General features: G+C 38.8%; 1 protein-coding gene across 2 annotated transcripts in view; it reads right to left on the reverse strand.

Moving 5' to 3' along the window:
* KCTD16 (potassium channel tetramerization domain containing 16) overlaps positions 1-20,216 on the reverse strand; it is a 438,309-nt gene that overhangs the window by 236,860 nt on the left and 181,233 nt on the right. Inside the window, exon 3 of one of the 2 annotated variants that reach the window (XM_082254914.1) lies at positions 8,902-8,946. The exons of the other annotated variant lie outside the window; for it this stretch is intronic. Within the exon in view, the coding sequence (XP_082111040.1) occupies positions 8,902-8,946 (45 nt within the window). The remainder of the gene's footprint in view (positions 1-8,901; positions 8,947-20,216) is intronic. 2 annotated transcript variants of the gene reach the window in all.

Consider the following 20,216-nt stretch of genomic DNA (forward strand, 5'->3'; position numbering starts at 1 on the left):
CGTTTAGAAATTTACTGCAATTGGGAAGATTTTCTTTTATATATTTGTGCTTTATATATTTATTCAGCATTTTGATCTATACTTGACTTTTATTTATATATATATTTTGAAGGTTTGTCATATTGTTTTTTATCTATTACACTTCTTGGTTTATCATATTATTATTTTAGTTTCATCACACATCTGTGAAAGGCACTACCCTTTGCTTTTATAATCCAATTTAACTGTTTCCCTAAACTGTTACATTCAAGGCATATCTTGATAAATACCTGTTACAAGTTACTAGTGAGCTTATGTAAGCTCTCAACTGTCAAGTCAGCAAACGTCTGGTGTCATAGCTTATCACATGTGCAGTGCCATGATAACTTCATATCAAACAGAGGCTAAGATGTCAGCTTCCTTGGCTGAAAATGATAGGATAGTTGAGTTATGCTTTAAATATGGTAGCTGCATTCGTTTTTTTGTTTAAGACTTTTTTTTCTTTGTTTTTATGGCCCGTTAGTATATATATTATTTTCTCTTTAACAGATCAAGCTGTCATCTTACAGTGGCAGTTAGAGGTTTGGTAAAAATCATTTAACACTGACAGGGGTGCTTACAATGATCTGCTTTTATTCATTTAAATAAAACCTTATTTACAAAAAGGAAAAAAAAATGTTGCTGTAACTGCTTAAAAAGTTTTATCTGGAGTTTCGGATTTAATTTGATAGTCAAGTCCATCTAAATGTGTTTGTGCATCTAAAACTAAATTCCTCACAAGTTGGCAATGCTACAGTTCAAGGGTGGCTCCGTCTTTCCTCCACAGAGCCAACCTAAGCGTGTTATTGGCCAGATCAGAAGTTAACAAAAAAAAAAAAAATAATAATAATAGAAAACAAACTATAGCAGCCACCACATTAAGGGTAGGTAAGCTTCAATACTTAAAGCATAACTTTACTTTTGTTGAGAAAAAAACATTCCCCTCTGGGCGATCTCTGTTCAATACAGGGATTTTAACAAACTTTATTGCAGATTCCTACCTTTTGTTATCCTGAAGGAATCAGTGTTTGTTCCTCTGTGCTGAGTGGGTCTAAGGGGAGTGGTTTCATAATTATCTATCAGCTGTGGCAGCTGCAGGCCTCTAATGAGGAAAGCTGCTGGGCCTGCGTCCTTTTAGACGTGTTCCTATTGGGAGTATCTCACCAAAAAGGACATTTTTGTTGCAGGGGATGCCAGAAATCTGACTTGTATCTTAGGCAGACTTCTGGGAAAATTGGTGAGCCAATCAGACAAGCAGTAAATGATGTTTCTGGGGTGTGGTCAGAACACATTCTGTGTACAGAACAGCTCTCGGTAGCCATATTGCATTGCATTTTCAGAAAATTACAACAGCTGCAGATTGAAAAGGAAAGGTCATTTTTTAACCACTTAAGCCCCGGAGGATTTGGCTGCTAAACGACCAGAGGGCATTTTGCGATTCGGCACTGCGTGACTTTAACGGACAATTGCGCGGTCGTGCGACGCTGTACCGAAACGAATTTGGCGTCCTTTTTTTCCCACAAACAGAGCTTTCTTTTGGTGGTATTTGATCACCTGTGCGATTTTTTGATCACGCGCTATAAACAAAAAAAGAGCGTAAATTTTGCAAAAATAGCAATATTTTTCCCTTTTTTTTATATGAAATTCCCCCCAAAAAAAATGTAAAAATCAAAATTTTTTAATATTTTCGGCCAATTTGTTTTATGCTACCTATGTTTGGTAAAAAAAATCGCAAAAAGCGTATTTTGATTGGTTTGCGCAAAAGTTATTGCGTTTACTAACAAAGGGAAAGATTTTTGTCATTTTTGTTGTTTTTTTTTTTAACGCGTAATGGCGGCGATCTGCGATTTTTTTTGCGGTACTGCGACATTGCGGCGGACAGATCGGACCCTTGACTGACATTTTTGACACTTTTGGGGTTACCAGTGACATTTCTACAGTAATCAGTGCTATACATATGCACTGTTACTGTAAAAATGCACTGGTAGTGAAGGGGTTAACTTTATTTGAGAGGGAGGGGCTGTGTGTGTCCCTAGGGGCGTGATTCTAACTGTGATTGGCTGTGGCTTCAACTGTATGCAGAGTGATCAATGGATCTACATAGTAGATCCATGTGATCAGCTCTCATACAGAGAGGAGAATGACAGGCAGCTTGTTTACACAAGCTGCCTGACTATCTCCCTCTCCCCCGCCGATCGCAGAGTGGCCGGCGGCGATCGGGTCCGCCGGTCACGCGCGCGGGGGGGTCCGTGACCACGCGGGAGCGGGAGCGCGCCTCCGGCGGCGCGCGCTCGCTCCCTAAACCCTCACAGGCGAGCGACGTAGACCTACGTCACTTTGCCTGTGAGGGGCTGACCGCCCACGTAGATAGTCGTGCGGCGGTCGGCAAGTGGTTAATAACATTCAATTACAATATGATTTGTGTCACAATTGTATACGCTATGTTGTTTTTTTTTTATTTGCTGATTTTTTTCCCCCACGAAAGTGGAGTTACCCTTTTAAATTTTTTGTTTTAGGATTTAGTACAGTTTTAAATAGAAATGGGAAGCTGAGCCTAAAAAGCAAGATATGTTTTCCCCCTCTTTTCATAGAAAACCAGTTACAAATTTGAGCAAGTCAAATGAAGCATATGATGGAAATTACAAAATGTAGCATTGTTGAAAACATCATGCATAAACAATTAGTAGATTCAGAGATATTGTACTAGCAGCTGAAGTTATATGCAAATCCGAGTATGATCCTGCAATCACCTAAGCTTAGCTATTGGACAGTAGGGCCAACCACTGTATTGAGAGACCGATATGGAAGCTTAAGAAGGAGAGACAGAGCCAAGAAAGGCTTTTAAAGGAAAAGCAAAGATTGTTTTGTATAAGTTCAGCTGCTTTTATCTACAATTTCTGACATTTGATTTTCAATAAAGATAACCTCTGCTTGTACATTTTTGTCTTTATCACATCCTCGATTGGAATTGCTTGAATGAATGACAGTTCTACTTTAAAGACTTTAACCATTCCATTTAAAAATCATTTCATTTTTTTTTTTTTTTCTCCAGGGTTTTCTGTTCATCTGCCTCAACTGAATGCTTTGCATGTCAGTGCTATGTCTATGGCAAATATCTGGCTAATTCAGAAGAAAGTATAGATCAAGCTCAAATTATCCATACGAAAAAATATGCCAAGACATTTGGAATTCCTCACTCCATTCTTAAAACAATCTGTCAATCATTTCCATTAAATGAGAGCATTTACTATTTCTAACATGATGACAAATGTTCGCGAAAATGGAAAAATGTGCTCTTTTCGAAGTCTTTTGACACACAAAAATTGCATCATTTATGCAATGTATTAGCTGTCGGCAGTGAAAATCCACCTAGGAATAAGAACGCGCTTTCACTAGCAAGAGTCATTTGTTATCTTGACAAACTCCTGCCAGAGAACTCCCTAACAATGACTACTGTATAAGCTAGGATGCCAAAGTATGACAAGTTTACGAGAAGAAAATTACTCTTTAATGAATAGGACACTTCCGCCTGTAATATAACAGCACGGAGTGAAAAATATAGCATAATCTAAGAATAGGGTATGTATGTTCATTGTATTCTCTAACATGGTGTCTTTGCAGTATTTTAGCTTGCTACTATATGAAACATCATCACCGTGGCAACACAAAAAAAAAAAAAAAAAAAGCTAGGAGCTATTGCTCGACTTCTGAGGATTTTGGCCCAGATCATAGAATAACACATTCATGTAAGATACCCAATAATTTTATTGGTCAAAATATTACCTATGACAGCCAAATGTTAGCTATTATAAATTTTACCCAGGCTTATCAAAAAATAACCCAGAAACGTGAGCCAAAAAAAGGAAAAATAGGCTTTCTTAAATAAGGAACCGTTTTACAGAGACAGATAATACATAACACAAAAAGTATATGTTTGTATAATGTTAAATAAAATAAAATAACCGATAATGAAAAAATAATAAAGCTAAACTAGGTAACTCATACACCGATCAGGCATAACTTGAACACTGACAGTTTAAGTAAATAACATTGATTATCTCATTAAATCTCATTGCATCTGAAAGTTAGTGGGAAATATTAGGCAGCAACTATACATGTTGTCCCTGAAGTTGATGTGTTGAAAGCAGAATAAAAGGGCATCACAGATTGTCGTATATAGGGCTTCATAGCTGTAGACCGGTCAGGGTGCCCATGCTGACCTGTATCCACAGCCAAATGTGCTTACGAGGGGCATGTGAGCATCAGAACCAGAACATAAATATGAGAAAAGTATCCCTGAGCCACACATCTGAAAGATCCCTCTAATTAATAAGTTAGTGGCAACCTTAGCCGGAATCCTGACCAGGCCATGCCCTCAACCCATTTCGCTCAGCCCCTTGGATCTTAGTCATGGACATGGAGATCCCCCTCATGCCCGGGATCTCCATCCCCATGACTAAGCTCTGAGGGGCAGAGTGAAACGTGTTTGGGGAGTGGCCTGGTCCGAGTCCAGGCTAAAGTTGCCACTACTTCATTGATCAGAGGGATTGTTCAGATGTGCAGCTAAGGAAGACCCATCTCATATCCAGTGATTACAGGAGCCGAGATGAGCTCAGTCCTAGACCGGCACTCATAGCCGTGGACATTGAGGATTTACACCCCTTCTGAGAGCCTGAGCAGCTCACACATGGGTATTTTGGGTCGCAACTAGAACATAAAGTAATGGAAAAAGGTGGCCTGGTCTGATTAATCACATTTTCCTTAACATCATGTGGATGGCTGGTGTATATAGCAATGTTGCCCATCCATTGTGGTACCAATAAACAGCATGGTGACCTTTACCAATTAAAGTCAGAATGTTGAGGTTTTAATGGATTGAACATTTTTGGCAAACAGAAAGCTACAGGATTAGTTTATTTGACTAACAGAAGTGTCCTTTAGTTTTCTCACCGGTGTTACTATGAGGATGAGTAGCACTGCTGACAGCTTTGGGTGGTCACAAAAGCACCAAGTGCTGCCAGGTAAGGCGATGTAATATTTTACACCTTGAGAAAGGAACCACTCCACTGTGGAAACTTCACAAGAAATACATTTATGTATCAAACCCTACCATTTATATTCAATTGCCCAGCATGGGGTGACTCATGTAATGCCCTGACCTACTGATTTCAGTATAAGGCTGCATTCACATGTCAGCGTATTGATCGCGAGCAGAATCACCGTGATTCTGCCCGCGATCCAGAAATCATTGCAAATCGCGGGACGCCTGTCCGTTGCCTGTGATTTGCAATTGCACCCCAAGCGCTGTGCGATGTTGCCGCGATTTCCGCCTGCCAAATCGCGGTAACATCGCACAAAAAAAAATCGCAGGACGCATTACGCCCAAAAAAGTACAAGAGCTTCTTTGGAGCGTAATGCGTCCCGCAATTTTTTTTTGCGCGATGTTACCGCAATTCGGCGGGCGGAAATCGCGGCAACATCGCACAGCGTTTGGGGTGCTATTGCAAATCACGGGCAACGCACAGGCGTCCCGCAATTTGCAATGATTTCCAGATTGCGGGCGGAATCGCGACGATTCTGCCCACGATCAAAACGCTGACATGTGAATGCAGCCTATGGTAAACATAGTAAATTATAAACAGTGGGGTTGAGTGCAAAATCTGGTGAGCTCTGCATAGAAACCAATTAACGTCCAGGTTTTTTTTTTTACCAAGTTTAAACGAACAATCTGAATTTAGAAGCTGATTGTGATTGTAGAGCAGCACCAGATTTTTCTCTCTCTACTTTTAGTTAATCAACCCCAGTATTTTAAAAAACACTATATTCCAGTTAAAGGCACATGATAGAAGACAACTGACTCACCCCTTGTAATACAAAATAAAACCAAGTAAACTATTGCACGTATCTTTTATATGTGTCTGTTTTTGTGACACAAAAGGAATGCTGTCCTAAAACTTCCAAAGACTTGGCACTAAACTGATTTTTTTTCTTCCATTCCTGGCTGAAGCAACCTTTTTTTATTTGCCAGTCATTATCGTCATCTATGATTGACAAGTATGACCATATATAAAATCAGAGGCACAATAGCCACATTCAAAAACCATCACAAAGCGAAGCAAAGTAATCTTAGGTATTACAGGAAAAGTAGAGGTATGCATATTCCATACAAAACAGACTCAAGTAGTAACAGGTTATCAAGAACTGTCTGATATAAGGTAAATGCAAATTGTAGAGCTTTGGAATTACTTATTTGCTGCTCTTCCATTTCATGCTAAATAGATAGTGTTTTTGGGTTAAAAGAATCTCAACTAAAACAATAACCTCATACGTAGTGTTGCTTTACTAAAAGCACATAGGCTGTTCCGTTTGCATTAAAATGTTTACTTTGCAAGGGCATTTTCTCTTAGGTTAGTGATTGTGTCAAAAATTTTCTTTACAAAGAATACCCAAACATAGCAAGGTCAATTAAGAAAAAAACAAAAAACATATTTTTGCTTGCTCATGATTTGATGAAGGAAGCTAGCAGAGCTTCACCTCATTCGCTAAACCAAGGGAAAAAATTCCCTTGCAAAGTGAACAGCCAATTTACCTTTAGTTTATTTACTAATTGCCTCCAAATATACTTAAGTTCTATATTATACACTATATTGTCAAAAGCATTGGGATACCAAACTTTACATGAACATGAACTTTAATGGCATCCCAGTCTGTAGGGTTCAATATTGAGTTGGCCCACCCTTTGCAGCTATAACAGATTCAACTCTTTTGGGAAGGGTGTCTACAAGGTTTAGGAGTGTGTTTATGGGAATGTTTGACCATTGTTCCAGAAGCCCATTTGTGAGGTCTGCAGGCCAGTCAAATTGCTCCACCCCAAACCCATTCATCAATGTCTTTATGGACCTTACTTTGTGCACTGGTGCGCAATCATGTTGAAACAGGAAGGGGCCATCCCCAAATTGTTCCCGCAACGTTGGGAGCATGAAATTGTCCAAAATGTCTTGGTATGCTGATGCCTTAAGAGTTCTCTTCACTGAAATTAAGGGTCAAAAAAACCTACACCATAACCCCCCCCCCCCCCACCATCAAATGATTTGGATCAGTGCACAAAGCAAGGTCCATAAAGAGGTGGATGAGCGAGTTTGGGGTGGAGGAACTTGACTGGCCTGCACAGAGTCCTGACCTCAACCCAGCAGAACACCTTTAGGATGAATTAGAGCGGAGACTGAGAGCCAGGCCATCTTGTCCAACATCAGCGCCTGACCTCACAAATGGACTTCCGGAAGAAAGGTCAAACATTCCCATAGACACACTCCTAAACCCTGTGGACAGCCTTCCTTGAAGAGTTGAAGCTGTTTTAGCTGCAAAGGGTGGGCCAACTCAATATTGAACCCTACGGACTAAGACTGAGATGTCATTAAAATGAATGTGCGTGAAAAGGCAGGTGTCCCAAAACTTTTTACAATATGGTGTATATGTGTCATGAATATATTTTGTATACTTAGTGAAAACCAATAGATCCGCGCTTAGGATAAAAACTCTACGACCAGACCCGAACGCTGGCTGCAGCCCACTTAAAAGATACAGCCCAGTAGGAATGTATCGGATATGGAAAAAACAAGTAAGTGATTGGCGCTACCAGACGCAGGGCCTAGAATAACCAAAATGTATATACTGGTGGTGGTGAATTAATTGAAGATTTAGCACTCTTCACTTTGGTACATTTGGGGAGTACTACCCCCCTCTATTTTTTACACAACACACTTTTAGGAACATCTATATACTTTTTATTCATTTCATTTAGCACGTTTTGCTGCATTTTTTATTTTTTTATTTATTTTTTGGATACAACACATGGTTATACCCTATTCACATTTTTGTGAAGCACATTTTTCCAGTCTCTGATACACTGCACCCCCTTTAAACACACATATTTATTTGTCTTATACTATTTATTACATTTGAGAGTTTTTCACTTATATCTTTAGTCACATATCTTTTTATTTTTATACACTATCAACTTATTTCTTATGTATCACAACAGATGTTAATTCACCACCACCAGTATATAAATTTTGGTTATTCTGGGCCCTGCGTCTGGTAGCGCCAATCACTTACTTGTTTTTTCCCTATTTTGTATACTTGCCTTTGCTGCTAAGTAGTAATAAACATAAGAGTGAATAGGAACAAACCCAAGGAGGCAAACGGTTGTATTGGATAAATATAATCCTGTACCTGCAAATTGTGATTCTCTTGTGTATGTACATGCAGATAACTCTGGTCTGTAGAAAATTTTACAATTCATAAATCCATGCAATTAGTTAGAAGTTAGAAATCGCATAATTCCTAAAGGAGAGGACAAAGCAGCATGCACACACACATTTAAAGATTTGGAGACTCAAAGTCTTGATTAGTGCATCTGATTTACAGATCATTTCATTCATTTCTAACGCTGTGCTTTAAATGTTTTCTTACTAAGCTGTAGAATGATGTTATGATGTAACTTCTGTATATACAGTATTTAACATAGACTCATGCTCACTTTGAAAAGGGAAGTTCCACTTAGCTTAGGGAATGATTTGAAGCTAAGTGAAAATTAACTTTTCAAAGAATATTGAAAAATAAACAGGGTTTTTGCTAGCATAGGATAGTAATTGAAGTCAGCATATCTTTATGCATTTATTTTAGTGAAAACTATCTTTGAAAATTCAACATGTGCTACTGTTTCAGGAAATCAACACAAATAATATTTATGTCAGCCTATGAAAATCTAGCTCATTTTCGAAGTGTGCTCATGCCATAGTACTGATGTCCCATTAGTGGTGTCACCAGTAACAGAACACTTATGAAACTAGTAATAATAACATACTCAGGATGAGCTCTCACCTAGAGTGGAGAAACGGCACTGATATCTGTCTCGTAGAGCTGGAGCTGAGAAAAAAATGATATAATGCAATCAGCTTTCTTTGTTCCAAATAAAATCATTTGTGTTAGGAATAAAAATGTATCAGATTACCTAATTATAACAATGTATGAGGTCAGATTAGACTTCTTTGACATGCAATTAGACCAAAATCTTAAAATGTGCATCAAATACCTCTTTGAATATGGTAAAGGGGGCAGGTGTACTTTTATAGAAAAATCCCAGCAACCACCCCCTTGGCCTCAGTGCACTTCCTTAGGAACAGGTGTGCTTTTATATTTAATCCCAGCAACCACCCCCTTGGCCTCAGCATTAATGCATGTAATGTAATATTGTACATTTTTTTTTTGTCAGATATTTTTCAATTAGATTTTAAAAACATTATCACAGCAGAGAAAGGGAAATGCCAAAGCAATGTATGAAATAAAAAAAAAAAAAAAAAAAACAAGCTTACACAATTTGAGGCTGGATTATTTTAACCAACCACAGGCGAATATATTTGGAAATGTTTTCAACAACCAAAAAAGCAGCATTCTATACCCCCCTCATGAGACAGTATAGTGTACCTTAGTTGAGTCTCTAAGAAGCCTCCTTCCCTCCACCGTACACATTAGGCAAGACTTCTTTCAGTAGATACCATACAGATTTTTAGAGGGTCATTAAAAAAAAAGTTCCCAATTTCACATCTTTACGATTCAGGGATTTCATTTACTTTGAGGGCTATGTTTAAGAATAGATATAGGTTTGGGATGCCTTTATCTTAATGATTATGTTTAAGGGCTAGGATATGAGTAAGGTGAACTCAAAATGTAATTTAGGAATGTAAGGCTGTAGCTTGTTAACAGGCACCATATGGAAAGCAAATGTAAGAGGAAGAAGGAGTTTTAACAGGGTTTACATAGCACTTTAGGTTTAGGGGTATGTTTTAAAGGTTAGGTTTAAAGAACAACCATAGTTTTAGTACAATTATATTCAAAATGCCACCAAGGTTTATATCTTTCCCAGATCTTAATTGTGAAGGCTGTTGGGTGGCACACAGCCTCTTACTAGAGCTCTGTTTACTCTGTGCATGTCTTAGGTTAGAATGAGCTTATCTAATTTGTTTTCTCATGTAATACTTTATTTTTTTAAGTTGTGAAATTTCCTTTTCAGGATTTTTTCAGATGTTAAAAGGGTGTTAATTTTCTTCACACCAGCAGTAACTGCTCCCAAATATACTGCAACTAAATTTTTACAGTGAAAAATACTGTTCCAGAGTAGGTTGTGTCATACAGTCTTCCAGAATATACTCTTATATTGCTGATGCCAAAGGTGTGACAATAACGGACTTTCTAGGTAAAAGGTGGGCATCATAGCAATATCCCTAAATGGATGTTGAATTTAAATGCACAGCTTGCTCGAACCACCAACAGGCATAAATTCATTTGATTCTAAAAGTAGATCCAAACGAAAAGTCTCTAAAATTTCCTGTTGACTCATTGAAAACACGTTTTGATATTATAGTAATCATTTAAATCTGCAGTTTTCATTAAAGAAATCCTGGTGATTCTGCAATAAAGGTCTTTCTTCAGGCGCTTCTTGTTATGAGATGTCAACAGTTTTACAACTGTTCTTCTGTGCTGTCAACCTCTCACATGCACCTGTGGTGGAGTCTACAAGCCACAATGCCAACACACATTACACAAACAAGGTCCACTATTGTCACTGTAAATTGGTCAAGAACAATGTGCAGCCAAAGCTGGAACAAGAGTAGGTAGACAGATCAGAAACACTGAGATGCAAACATTTTGAAAAAAGGTGAAAACAATATTTTATTTCTTTCCAGTGGTACTATGCCAGTCATTTGGGGCCCCTAAAAATCTAAAAATTTGAAACAATTCCAATGACAGAGCTAAACTCTTTTAGGACCCATGGATGTATGCCACCCCCTCCAGGTGCTTAATTCACCTTTATTCTGTCTAAATATCTCTGGACCAAATCAATTTTGAACCATAGTAGTTAATTTGGGGCTATGTCAATATCTTCCCCATTATGGACATGAGTTTCCCCAAGTCCCTTTGTGTATACAGAGCTGAAGAAGGTATTTAATACATGTGTCTTCTTTTTGTCCCCAGTCACCTTTTTCAGATTATTTTGTAAATGGCCTATATGCTCAGACCTGACCTTTTTACTATTAATATATTTGAAGAATTGTTTAGGGTTTGTCCTACTATCTTTTGTAATCTGTTGTTCATTTTGAATTTTTGTGACCTTGATTTCCTTTTCACATATTCTGTTATATTCCTTGTAATATTTAATTGATGATAGTGTTCCTTCATTTTTATATTCTTTAAAAGCTCTCTTCTTAATATTTATAGCTTTTTAACTTTGACTGTGAGCCGCATAGGTTTTATTTTTAGCCTTTTAAACATATAATATATTTTGCAGTGTGTTCGTATGCAGTTGTTTTGAAGAAGTTGCTCTCCTAAAGTTAAGTGTTTTATCTTTCCAGTATGTGCTTGTTGTTTACAGCTAACATTAAATTAAATCATGTTATGGTCACTGCTACCTACCCAGATGTTCTTTTATATGAACATTAGTAAAAAGGTCTCCATGGTTTGAGATTCCCAGGTCTAGCAGAGCATCATTTCTAGTTGGGGTCTCTATGAACTGTACCATAAAATTGTCTTGTAATAAGTTAATAATTTTTTTTCCCTCTAACGGTTCCAGCAGTTTCTGGGTAGTTAAAATTTCCCATTATCATCACTGTGCCAGAAGCCGAGTCTCCACCTCCTCATTAACACTGGGTTGCCTGTACTAAGCTTCAATGACTAACTTTATAGTACTGATACTCATGTGCAGTTCCACCCATAATGCTTCATGCATTCCACCTATGATGCCCCATCGCATTCTCCATCAACTAGGTCCTTTTTCACACTTGCTTTGAGATTACTTCTCACATAGAGACAGACACCAACAACTTTCCTTTTTATCCTGTCTCTCTTAATGAAGCCAAGATTAATTAAATCATAGTTCTCTTCGTGCACCAAAGTCTCAAACTCACCTAGTTTACTTGGCAGACTTCTAGCTTTGGTGAACACTTTAATTCACTGTCACATTTTGCGCATGTATTTTGTATATTTTTTTGTAGTACAAATAGTACAATTTCCAATGGTTGTTTGTAACATGTGAACCCTCACCTGACATAACTCTCCCCCCCATCTTTCCCCATTCCACTCAACATTAGGGACTGACCCCTGTCTGACCTGTCTGCCCCACTATAATCAAATTCACCCTTGCCCCTCTATCCTAGTTTAAATACTCTTCCTGCTTTCACAAAAACCTTTCCCCCAACACAGCAGACCCCCTTCCAGTTAGGCACAAACCATCTTTAGCATATAGCTTGCATCCCAATGAAAAGTGAACTCAGTGCTCTAGAAGCACAAATCTTTGCCTCTTACACTAGGTCCTTAGCAATGCATTCAGTTCTCTAAGATCCCCCTGTCTTTCCTGTGTTTCCCATGGCAAAGACAATAATTTCAGGGGGATATCACCTTGGAGGTCCTTCCCTTAAGCTTGGGGCCTAGTTTCAAATTAATTCTTAAAGGGTTGTAAAGTCAGAAGGTTTTTATCTTAACACATTCTATTAAAAAGCCTTCTGTGTGCAGCAGCCCCCCTCTGCCCCTCTAATACTTACCTGAGCCCCAGTTAGATCCAGCGATGTCCACAAATGCCTCAGCTGTCTGGGACTCTTTCCTGATTGGCTGAGACACAGCAGCGGCTGTCAATCAAACTCAGTTAGCCAATCAGGAGAGAGAGGGGGCGGGCCGAACGGCAGCTAAATGTCTGAATGGATACATGGCGCTACAGCTCGGATCGGATGGCCCCATAGCAAGCTGCTTGCTCTGAGGGCACTCAATAGGAGGAAGGAGCCAGGAGAACAGAAGAAGGACCCGAGAAGAGGAGGATCTGGGCTGCCCTGTGCAAAACCAACTGCACAACTAGGTAAGTATAACATGTTTGTTATTTTAATAGAAAAAAAAAATGGGACTTTACTATCACTTTAAGGAGCCTCCACCTTCCATGGCACTTACATCTGTCGCAGCGGTATTCACCCTGGAGCTGTTGCTCCTTTACTGTATACATGCAATACACTGTGCACTGCACAAAACCTTCAATCTTGCTAGTACTAAATGCTCATCCCAGTTACAATATTAATATTACTTACAGCAAATTTCTAATGGTACTTATAGGTTAGAAGACTCCTGTTTCAGTCTCCTGTTTTAAACTCCTGTTTTTAATTTGCACCAGTAATCAAAATGTGGGCAAGCTTAAGGTGAGTTGTGTTATCATTTTAGACCAACTGCAATTTAAATGTCAGTTTCTTACAATATGGTAGCCTGCATGTGTTCTGTATATTACTGGTGTATGGAATGCTCCCACAACTCTAATTTTCTGTTTGTGTGATTAGCTCACTTGTTTTCTTAGAAATCTGTACTTAGATGCAAATCAGATGTCAGGCATATATTGCAGCAACAATTTCACTTTTGGTAATATAATCTGTAAGACCTTCAGTCAATGCCATACTGCTAAAATAGTACAATAAAGGAAGGTCCTCCTATACAGAAAATATAAAAGGAGTGGTAAAATAACAGCAAGTCAAAGTGGTTCTAAAGGTATAAATTGTGCATTGTATGCATTAAAGTAAAAAACCTTCTCCGTGCAGCTACCCCCAGCCCTTATACGTACCTGAGCCCAATCTTGATCCAGCACTGTGCTCCCTCCACTCTCTTTCTCCCTAATGGACAGAGAGGCAGCATTGGCTCCTGTTGCGGTCAGTCACAGCCAGTGAGGACAGCGCTGGGGGGGGGGGGGGAAGCTACGCTCTGTGTGTCAATGGACACATACAGTGTGGCTTGGGAGTGAGCCTGCATGAGTGTCCCCATAGCAAGCGGCTTGCTAATAGACCACTTGCCAGGGGAAGGAGCCAGGATCACTGGTGAGGAACCCCAGAATAGGAGGATCGGGGCTGCCCTGTGCAAAACCATTGTGCAGAGTAGGCAAGTATAGCATACCTGTTATTTGAAGATATTATCCTTAAGAATCACTTTAATGAAAATGCTTGCAATGTATAAAAGTTCACATCAAGCGCTTTTATATTGCTCAACAAAACCAGAGTTATGCTTTAAGAAACAGTCACACAGCTGACATTTGGAAAATCATATTGCCAGCGTATCACCTGCACCAACAAAGGAAAAGAAAGCACAACATGGCTGGTTGCATGGGTCTTTCCTTTATAGCAGATGCCATGAGGTTAGATTTCAGCAGCCTCACATCTGTGTCCTATCTTCTACAAACTATATTATTTTTTCTTTTTTTTTTTGCTTAGAGAAATACTAATAAAATAGCCTAATATTCATTTATACTACTGAAAAAGAGGATTGCAACAATACATTACATAATACATGCATCTTATATTCTATTCTGTGTTTGCAGATGTTTAAGCGTTGGGTCTCTGGACTAGTGATGTGAAAATCTTCACTTTTAGCAGTCACCATTTAAAGTGACTTTGTATGCATACACTGGTGCTCAGAGGCTTTCGGAAGCTATTTGGTTTTAGCAAAGAGGCCACTCCTTAGCAAGTATGCACTAAAAAATGTAGTGGTTGAGGTGAATTTGTAAAAACCATTGCAGTTATACCCAGAACCTAGTGTGAAGCAGAGACATCAAGATTTAGGAAGCATAGTACTAGTGAGGTCAGATCAAGCCAAATTCAGGGAGTCCAATGGGTCAAAAGTAGCAATCAGCAGGACCAGTGATATCAGTTGTAGAAAAGTAACAGCTTCTAGGTGAATCAAGATCAGACAGAAACCAGAAGTCAAACATCAGAGGTGACAGGGTTAACAATATAATACCTTGGCAATGGCGGGGCAACTAGGAACACTCTGAGGACAGTATAAAGAGAGCAAAAACACACAAAGAAAGAATATTATCAGAACATAATGAAAGGATATTACAAAAGTAAACCCTAACAACAACAATCCGAATGTTAAAATGGACAACTTGAGTGTGGGATCTGCTGTATATTTGTATCTAGTATTGGTCAATCAAGAGACATAAACCTAGCTGCACCTATACATGTGCATAGCTTACCTGAACAGATAAACAGGGCACATATGCTCATGTTGAGGCTTAGGAAAAAGTTCTTTACTGTACGAAGGCCAAAATAAGACAACAGACACAAAGAAAGAGAAGTGGAACAGAAGCTCTAATAGGAGAAAAAAAGAGCAGAGCTCACCACTAATCAAGTGTACAGTGGTCAGTAATACCACAGATAGGAATGAATGAGGACCCAACTATAGAACCCACTGCAGGGAGGAGGCCTTCAGGCAAATCTACCATGGTTAGTTTGGAAATCACAAGCACTCCTTTAGTGATGTATTATTTACCCACATTTCACTCTTGCATAAGGTAAAAGAAAAACGGAAAATAACATTTTAGCAATTGTGTTGGTAAATTTGCTTGTTTCAATTTTTACATTGTATTCTTTTATAAATAATGTGTATTAAAAAAAAAAAAATATATATATACAAAAGAAAGTTTTACAATAAACCTAAATCTTGTAGAGTACATTTACCCAGTCTACATACAATATGCATAGGTCAAGTTCTAAGTCCTTACCTAATCATTGAATTCTTGCTGTGAGCACAGTTCTAGTGCTTGTGAAGTATTGTTCAAAGAAGAGAAATAAAATCACTTCCCCGGTGACTTTACAATCTTATTTCAAGGCAAAGCAAGACAAATTGACTTGGTATGGGCAACCTGGAAATGTACTGGAACCAAGCTGTGAAAGCTTTCATTTCAACCAGAGTACACTGATGACATTGCTTGGGCAGTTTCCAAGATTAATTGCCTAAGTTTGTTTGCGATTTTTATTTGTGGATTGTTGGCTAGAAATTAAATTATCCAGCAAAGCCTCTTGTAGGAGTTGTAGAAGATTTAAGCAAACAAGTACATTAGCACAGCAAGACTTGACGTGAGTACACTTAAATCAAGTGAACTGTGAACAAAAATGTTCTGCTTTAAGACTTAAAATACTTACATATAACCTTTGTCTTAGAATAGCAGTCAATTATATATCAAACATAAACATTGCATAATAATAATATATTCCAGGGATAGAAACATGCTTGATTTCATGGTTGCTACTTGATAAAACACTGCAAGATTTGTTAAAGTGGACCTCTCACCATTAATTGAACTTTAATGCCATTCCCTTCCTTCCCCCTTTTTTTTTATTACACATTCATATCCAATCTCCCTGTTTTGCATTTGATAAATAACCACTTTAGCTGGATTCCTCCTCCCACTTTCTGGTTTACTGGGCTAGGCAAGATTGACATACCTCTGGGCCACCTGTAGCCTTCTGAGATATCATTGTCCTACATCCCAGAAGGCTGCATGGTAAAATTTCATGCATAATTAATTCTCAAACACAATGGCTTGTTTAGTGGTTGCCATAGTGGCCTTATGTGATCTGATGATGCCAACCAGCAGAAAAAATTATGGCTAGCTAGATCTCCATGTACAGATCTCCATCTAGCAGCGTGTCATCAGGCTGCTACCTAGGAAAATCAGGAAACAGCCAGCTCCCCAAGATCCTGAATCCAAGATGGAAATGCAAAAAAAGAGATATACAAGGAAGATGTTGGTTGCAAAGAAGACATAATTAGACTTCACAGACTAGTAACTAAATGCTCTTATTTTTTAAATGCAAGCATTTATTGAATCCAGCCCATGGAGGTGTACAATACAAAGGTACTTCAACGTTAAAAAGTAACAGGCAACAATATCCCAACTCCTGGCACACAAAGCAAACAAAATCAGCAACATAGGTTACAGAATTAATTATATTATATTAATTATACATAGATAATACGAGGATCTTGTGCAATCTCTTTTTTTTTTAACAAACATAACTAGGTGCTCTTTAATTATAATATATAAACATTTACTGTTGTGACAAAAATAAAGATTTCACATACACTGTAGGTGGAAGGTCCGCTTTAAATGTGTAGTCAAAGCAAATAGTCATTTTAGGAACTCATTACATTTACCAGTGATAGGTTAAATTGATCCAAATTAATAGAGTATGTTTGCACTTAATTAAGATATTCTTCTCTTTAATAGCTCACATAAACCGTCCGCTTAATTCAGCAGCAGTATTATGTAGTGGACACCATTTTATGCTATTTATGCTAAATTTTAGTGCCTAACATTAAAATACTCAATTTTCATTTATTAGGTAATTTGTTAAGCCCATAGTCTATTACAGCGGAATTAGTTTGTTTCATTAACAGTTCTAAAATGAGTAATGTGTTAAATAAATAAGTTTGTATTCATTCTCTGTTGCTTTTTTCTATGCTCAGCATTTTTTTTTAAATTAATTAACCTATCCTTAACCTTGTGGCTTTAATTAGATATGTAGTGCAAAGAAAATAACTCTTGGTACTGAACAAAAATCGGTTTATATTAGTCTAACCACTTAAGGACTGGAAGGAATTAAGCCCTTACTGACCAGGCCATTTTTTTGCGATATGGCACTGCGTTACTTTAACCTCCTCCGGACCACCTGCCGCAGATATACTGCGGCAGGCAGCCCCTCCTGCGCGAACCGACGTAGCCCTACGTTGGCCGCGCGCCTGCTGCTAGGGGCCAAGCGCGCTCTGCTGGCTGCACTCTCCCGCCCCCACTCGGCAGCGGGGCCTCCGATGCATGGGGCCGGTGGCTCTGATTGCCACCGGCCACCCGCGATTGCTTCCCGCTGAGAGAGAAGGACGGGCAGCTGTTGTAAACACAGCTGACCGTTTTTCTCTCTGGAATGATCACAGAGCGCCTGTGATCCTTCTATATAGGATCACAGGTCTCTATGACCATTTCAGAAGCCCCCCCCCATAGTTAGAAACACTCCCCTAGGCTTACATTTAACTCCTTGATCACCCACTGTGTTAACCCCTTCCTTGCCAGTGTCAATATTACAGTAGGAGTGCATATTTTTTAGCACTGATTACTGTAGTAATGTCACTGGTCCCCCCAAAATTGTCAAAAATGTCAGTTAGGGGTCCGATCTGTCCTCGCAATGTCACAGTCCCGCTAAAAATCACTGCTATTACTAGTTAAAAAAAAAAGCAATAAAACATTTTATAAAAATGTTCCCGTAGTTAGTAGACGCAACAACTTTTGCGCAAAACAATCAAAATACGCTTATTGCAATTTTTTTTACCAAAAATATGTAGCAGAAAACTAATTGGCCTAAAATGTTAAAAAAATTTGATTTTTATTTTATTTTTTTTTCTTGGGAATGTTATATAGCAGAATGTGAAAGATATTGTTTTTTTTTTTTTTCAGAATTGTCACTCTCTTTTTGTTTAGGCCAATATGTATTCTGCTACATATTTTTACTTAAAAAAATCCCAATAAGTGTATATTGAAATTAAAATTGTGCACTGTTACTGTACTAATAATACTGGCAGGGAAAGGGTTAACACCAGGGGCGATCAAAGGCCAGCCTGTAATTGTAAGAGGAGTCTGGGGGGTATATATTCCTCCTCCTCTGACAGGCACATGTTGGTTTGTTTCCTTCTGGTTCTCTAGGTTACATTCAGCTGTCTTCACTTCCGGTTTCCATACAACAGAGCAGGGAACTCTATCAGGTTTCACTATCACTATCCTTTCAGCTGTCAGGTTTAGGTGGAGGCTGAGTGATGCAGGGAGGGGGAGAAGATGTTTAGGTGGAGGCTGAGTGATGCAGGGAGGGGGGAGAAGAGAGGACAGGGCCACGGGAACGGCTTTTCACATTCATAAGCAGTCTGGCCTCTGGTTAGTCCACATGGTGACATGGGGGGGCAGGGAGCAGGAAGCAAGGAGCACACTCCTGTTGGTTTATCCCATCCTCAGAAGGAAGAGGGGCGGGAGTTTTCAGTATTAGAAGTATCCAGCTCTGCTCAGCTTTCATTAACCCTCATCTCACTTGTCCAGTAAAAACCAGTGCATGTCCTACTGTTCAGTCACATTTTTTTCTCCTGTAAAAAAAACAAAAAAAAAAAAAAAAACCACTCACATTTACAGTAGGTTCCTAGGTTCACCTGCTGCCCTTGCAACATTTAGAAGGTTGGCAGGTGACCTTATCCTTGGTTGGAAGGTGGTTTATCCTTGTTACTGCCCAACTGCTTTTAATCTATGCCTGATCCAAATATATATATATATATAAATTAAATAAGGGGGTATTTTTCTGTGAATTTTCATTTTATTTTATTTTTCGTCATTGGGGCTCTCCCTTTGCGACAGCATAGTAACCAAGTCATTGCAGTATGATACGCATATGGTTGCATTTCACTACAAAAAAAAAAATATATATATATAATATTTATTTTATTTTTTTTCTGAAATTGGGAATTTTATCGTCATGGTTTCATATCTATTGCCAGATGGTAGTCACTGCATGTCTATAATGTAGTTGTTTCAGGTGGATTCTAGGTCACACTCAGGGTTAGAAGGTTTGTTTTGTGTGGTCATCATATTGCCTTGTATTTTCTCTTCATGTCAGGGTTTTTTTAGTTAGTTGTCACACATACCAGGACCTGTCACAATATACAGTTGCATACAGGCTGAGGTTTCATTTTTAATTGGTTGTAGCGCATACAATCTCCTCGTCTGTATATCATACGTCATACATTGCACTTTCTTTACGATATACTCCTATTTCTACCTACCATGGTCTGTAGGTACGTTAGCCCTGAGTGTTTTTCGTTTCTAATTGCCTGGTCTGGCGCTACAGGTTACTCGGGCTTGCTTACTGAATACACACTAGGGTATGGTCACCGGATACATTCTCACGCACTCTGCTTGCCTTGGTGTAGGTGGCAGCTACCTCATCAACATACATAAGTAGTCAGGTGGGGGTGTCATTGTTTCAGAAACAGTTTTGTCATGAACTTCTCTATTTTACTCCACAGATCTAACATGTCGCACATATCTGAAAGCGACAAATTTACCTTTATCCCTCCTACTCCGGTTAGGGGTTCGGAGCAGGGTAGCATCCCATTTCTGAGGAACTGGACTATACCCAAGCTGATAGCTGAGCTTCAGCACAGGAGTATTTTTCTTCCGGCCATGGCTAGGAAAGCAGAACTGTTCAAATTGTTGTCCATCCCAGTCATGCCCACCCACTAGTGCTGAAACACATAGCACATAGCTGTGTTTTCCTCCCTCACTCGGATACATACATTCCTAAATATTC

Source organism: Pelophylax lessonae (assembly GCF_965119305.1).
Source record: "Pelophylax lessonae genome assembly, chromosome: 4".
Taxonomy (NCBI): Eukaryota; Metazoa; Chordata; class Amphibia; order Anura; family Ranidae; genus Pelophylax; species Pelophylax lessonae.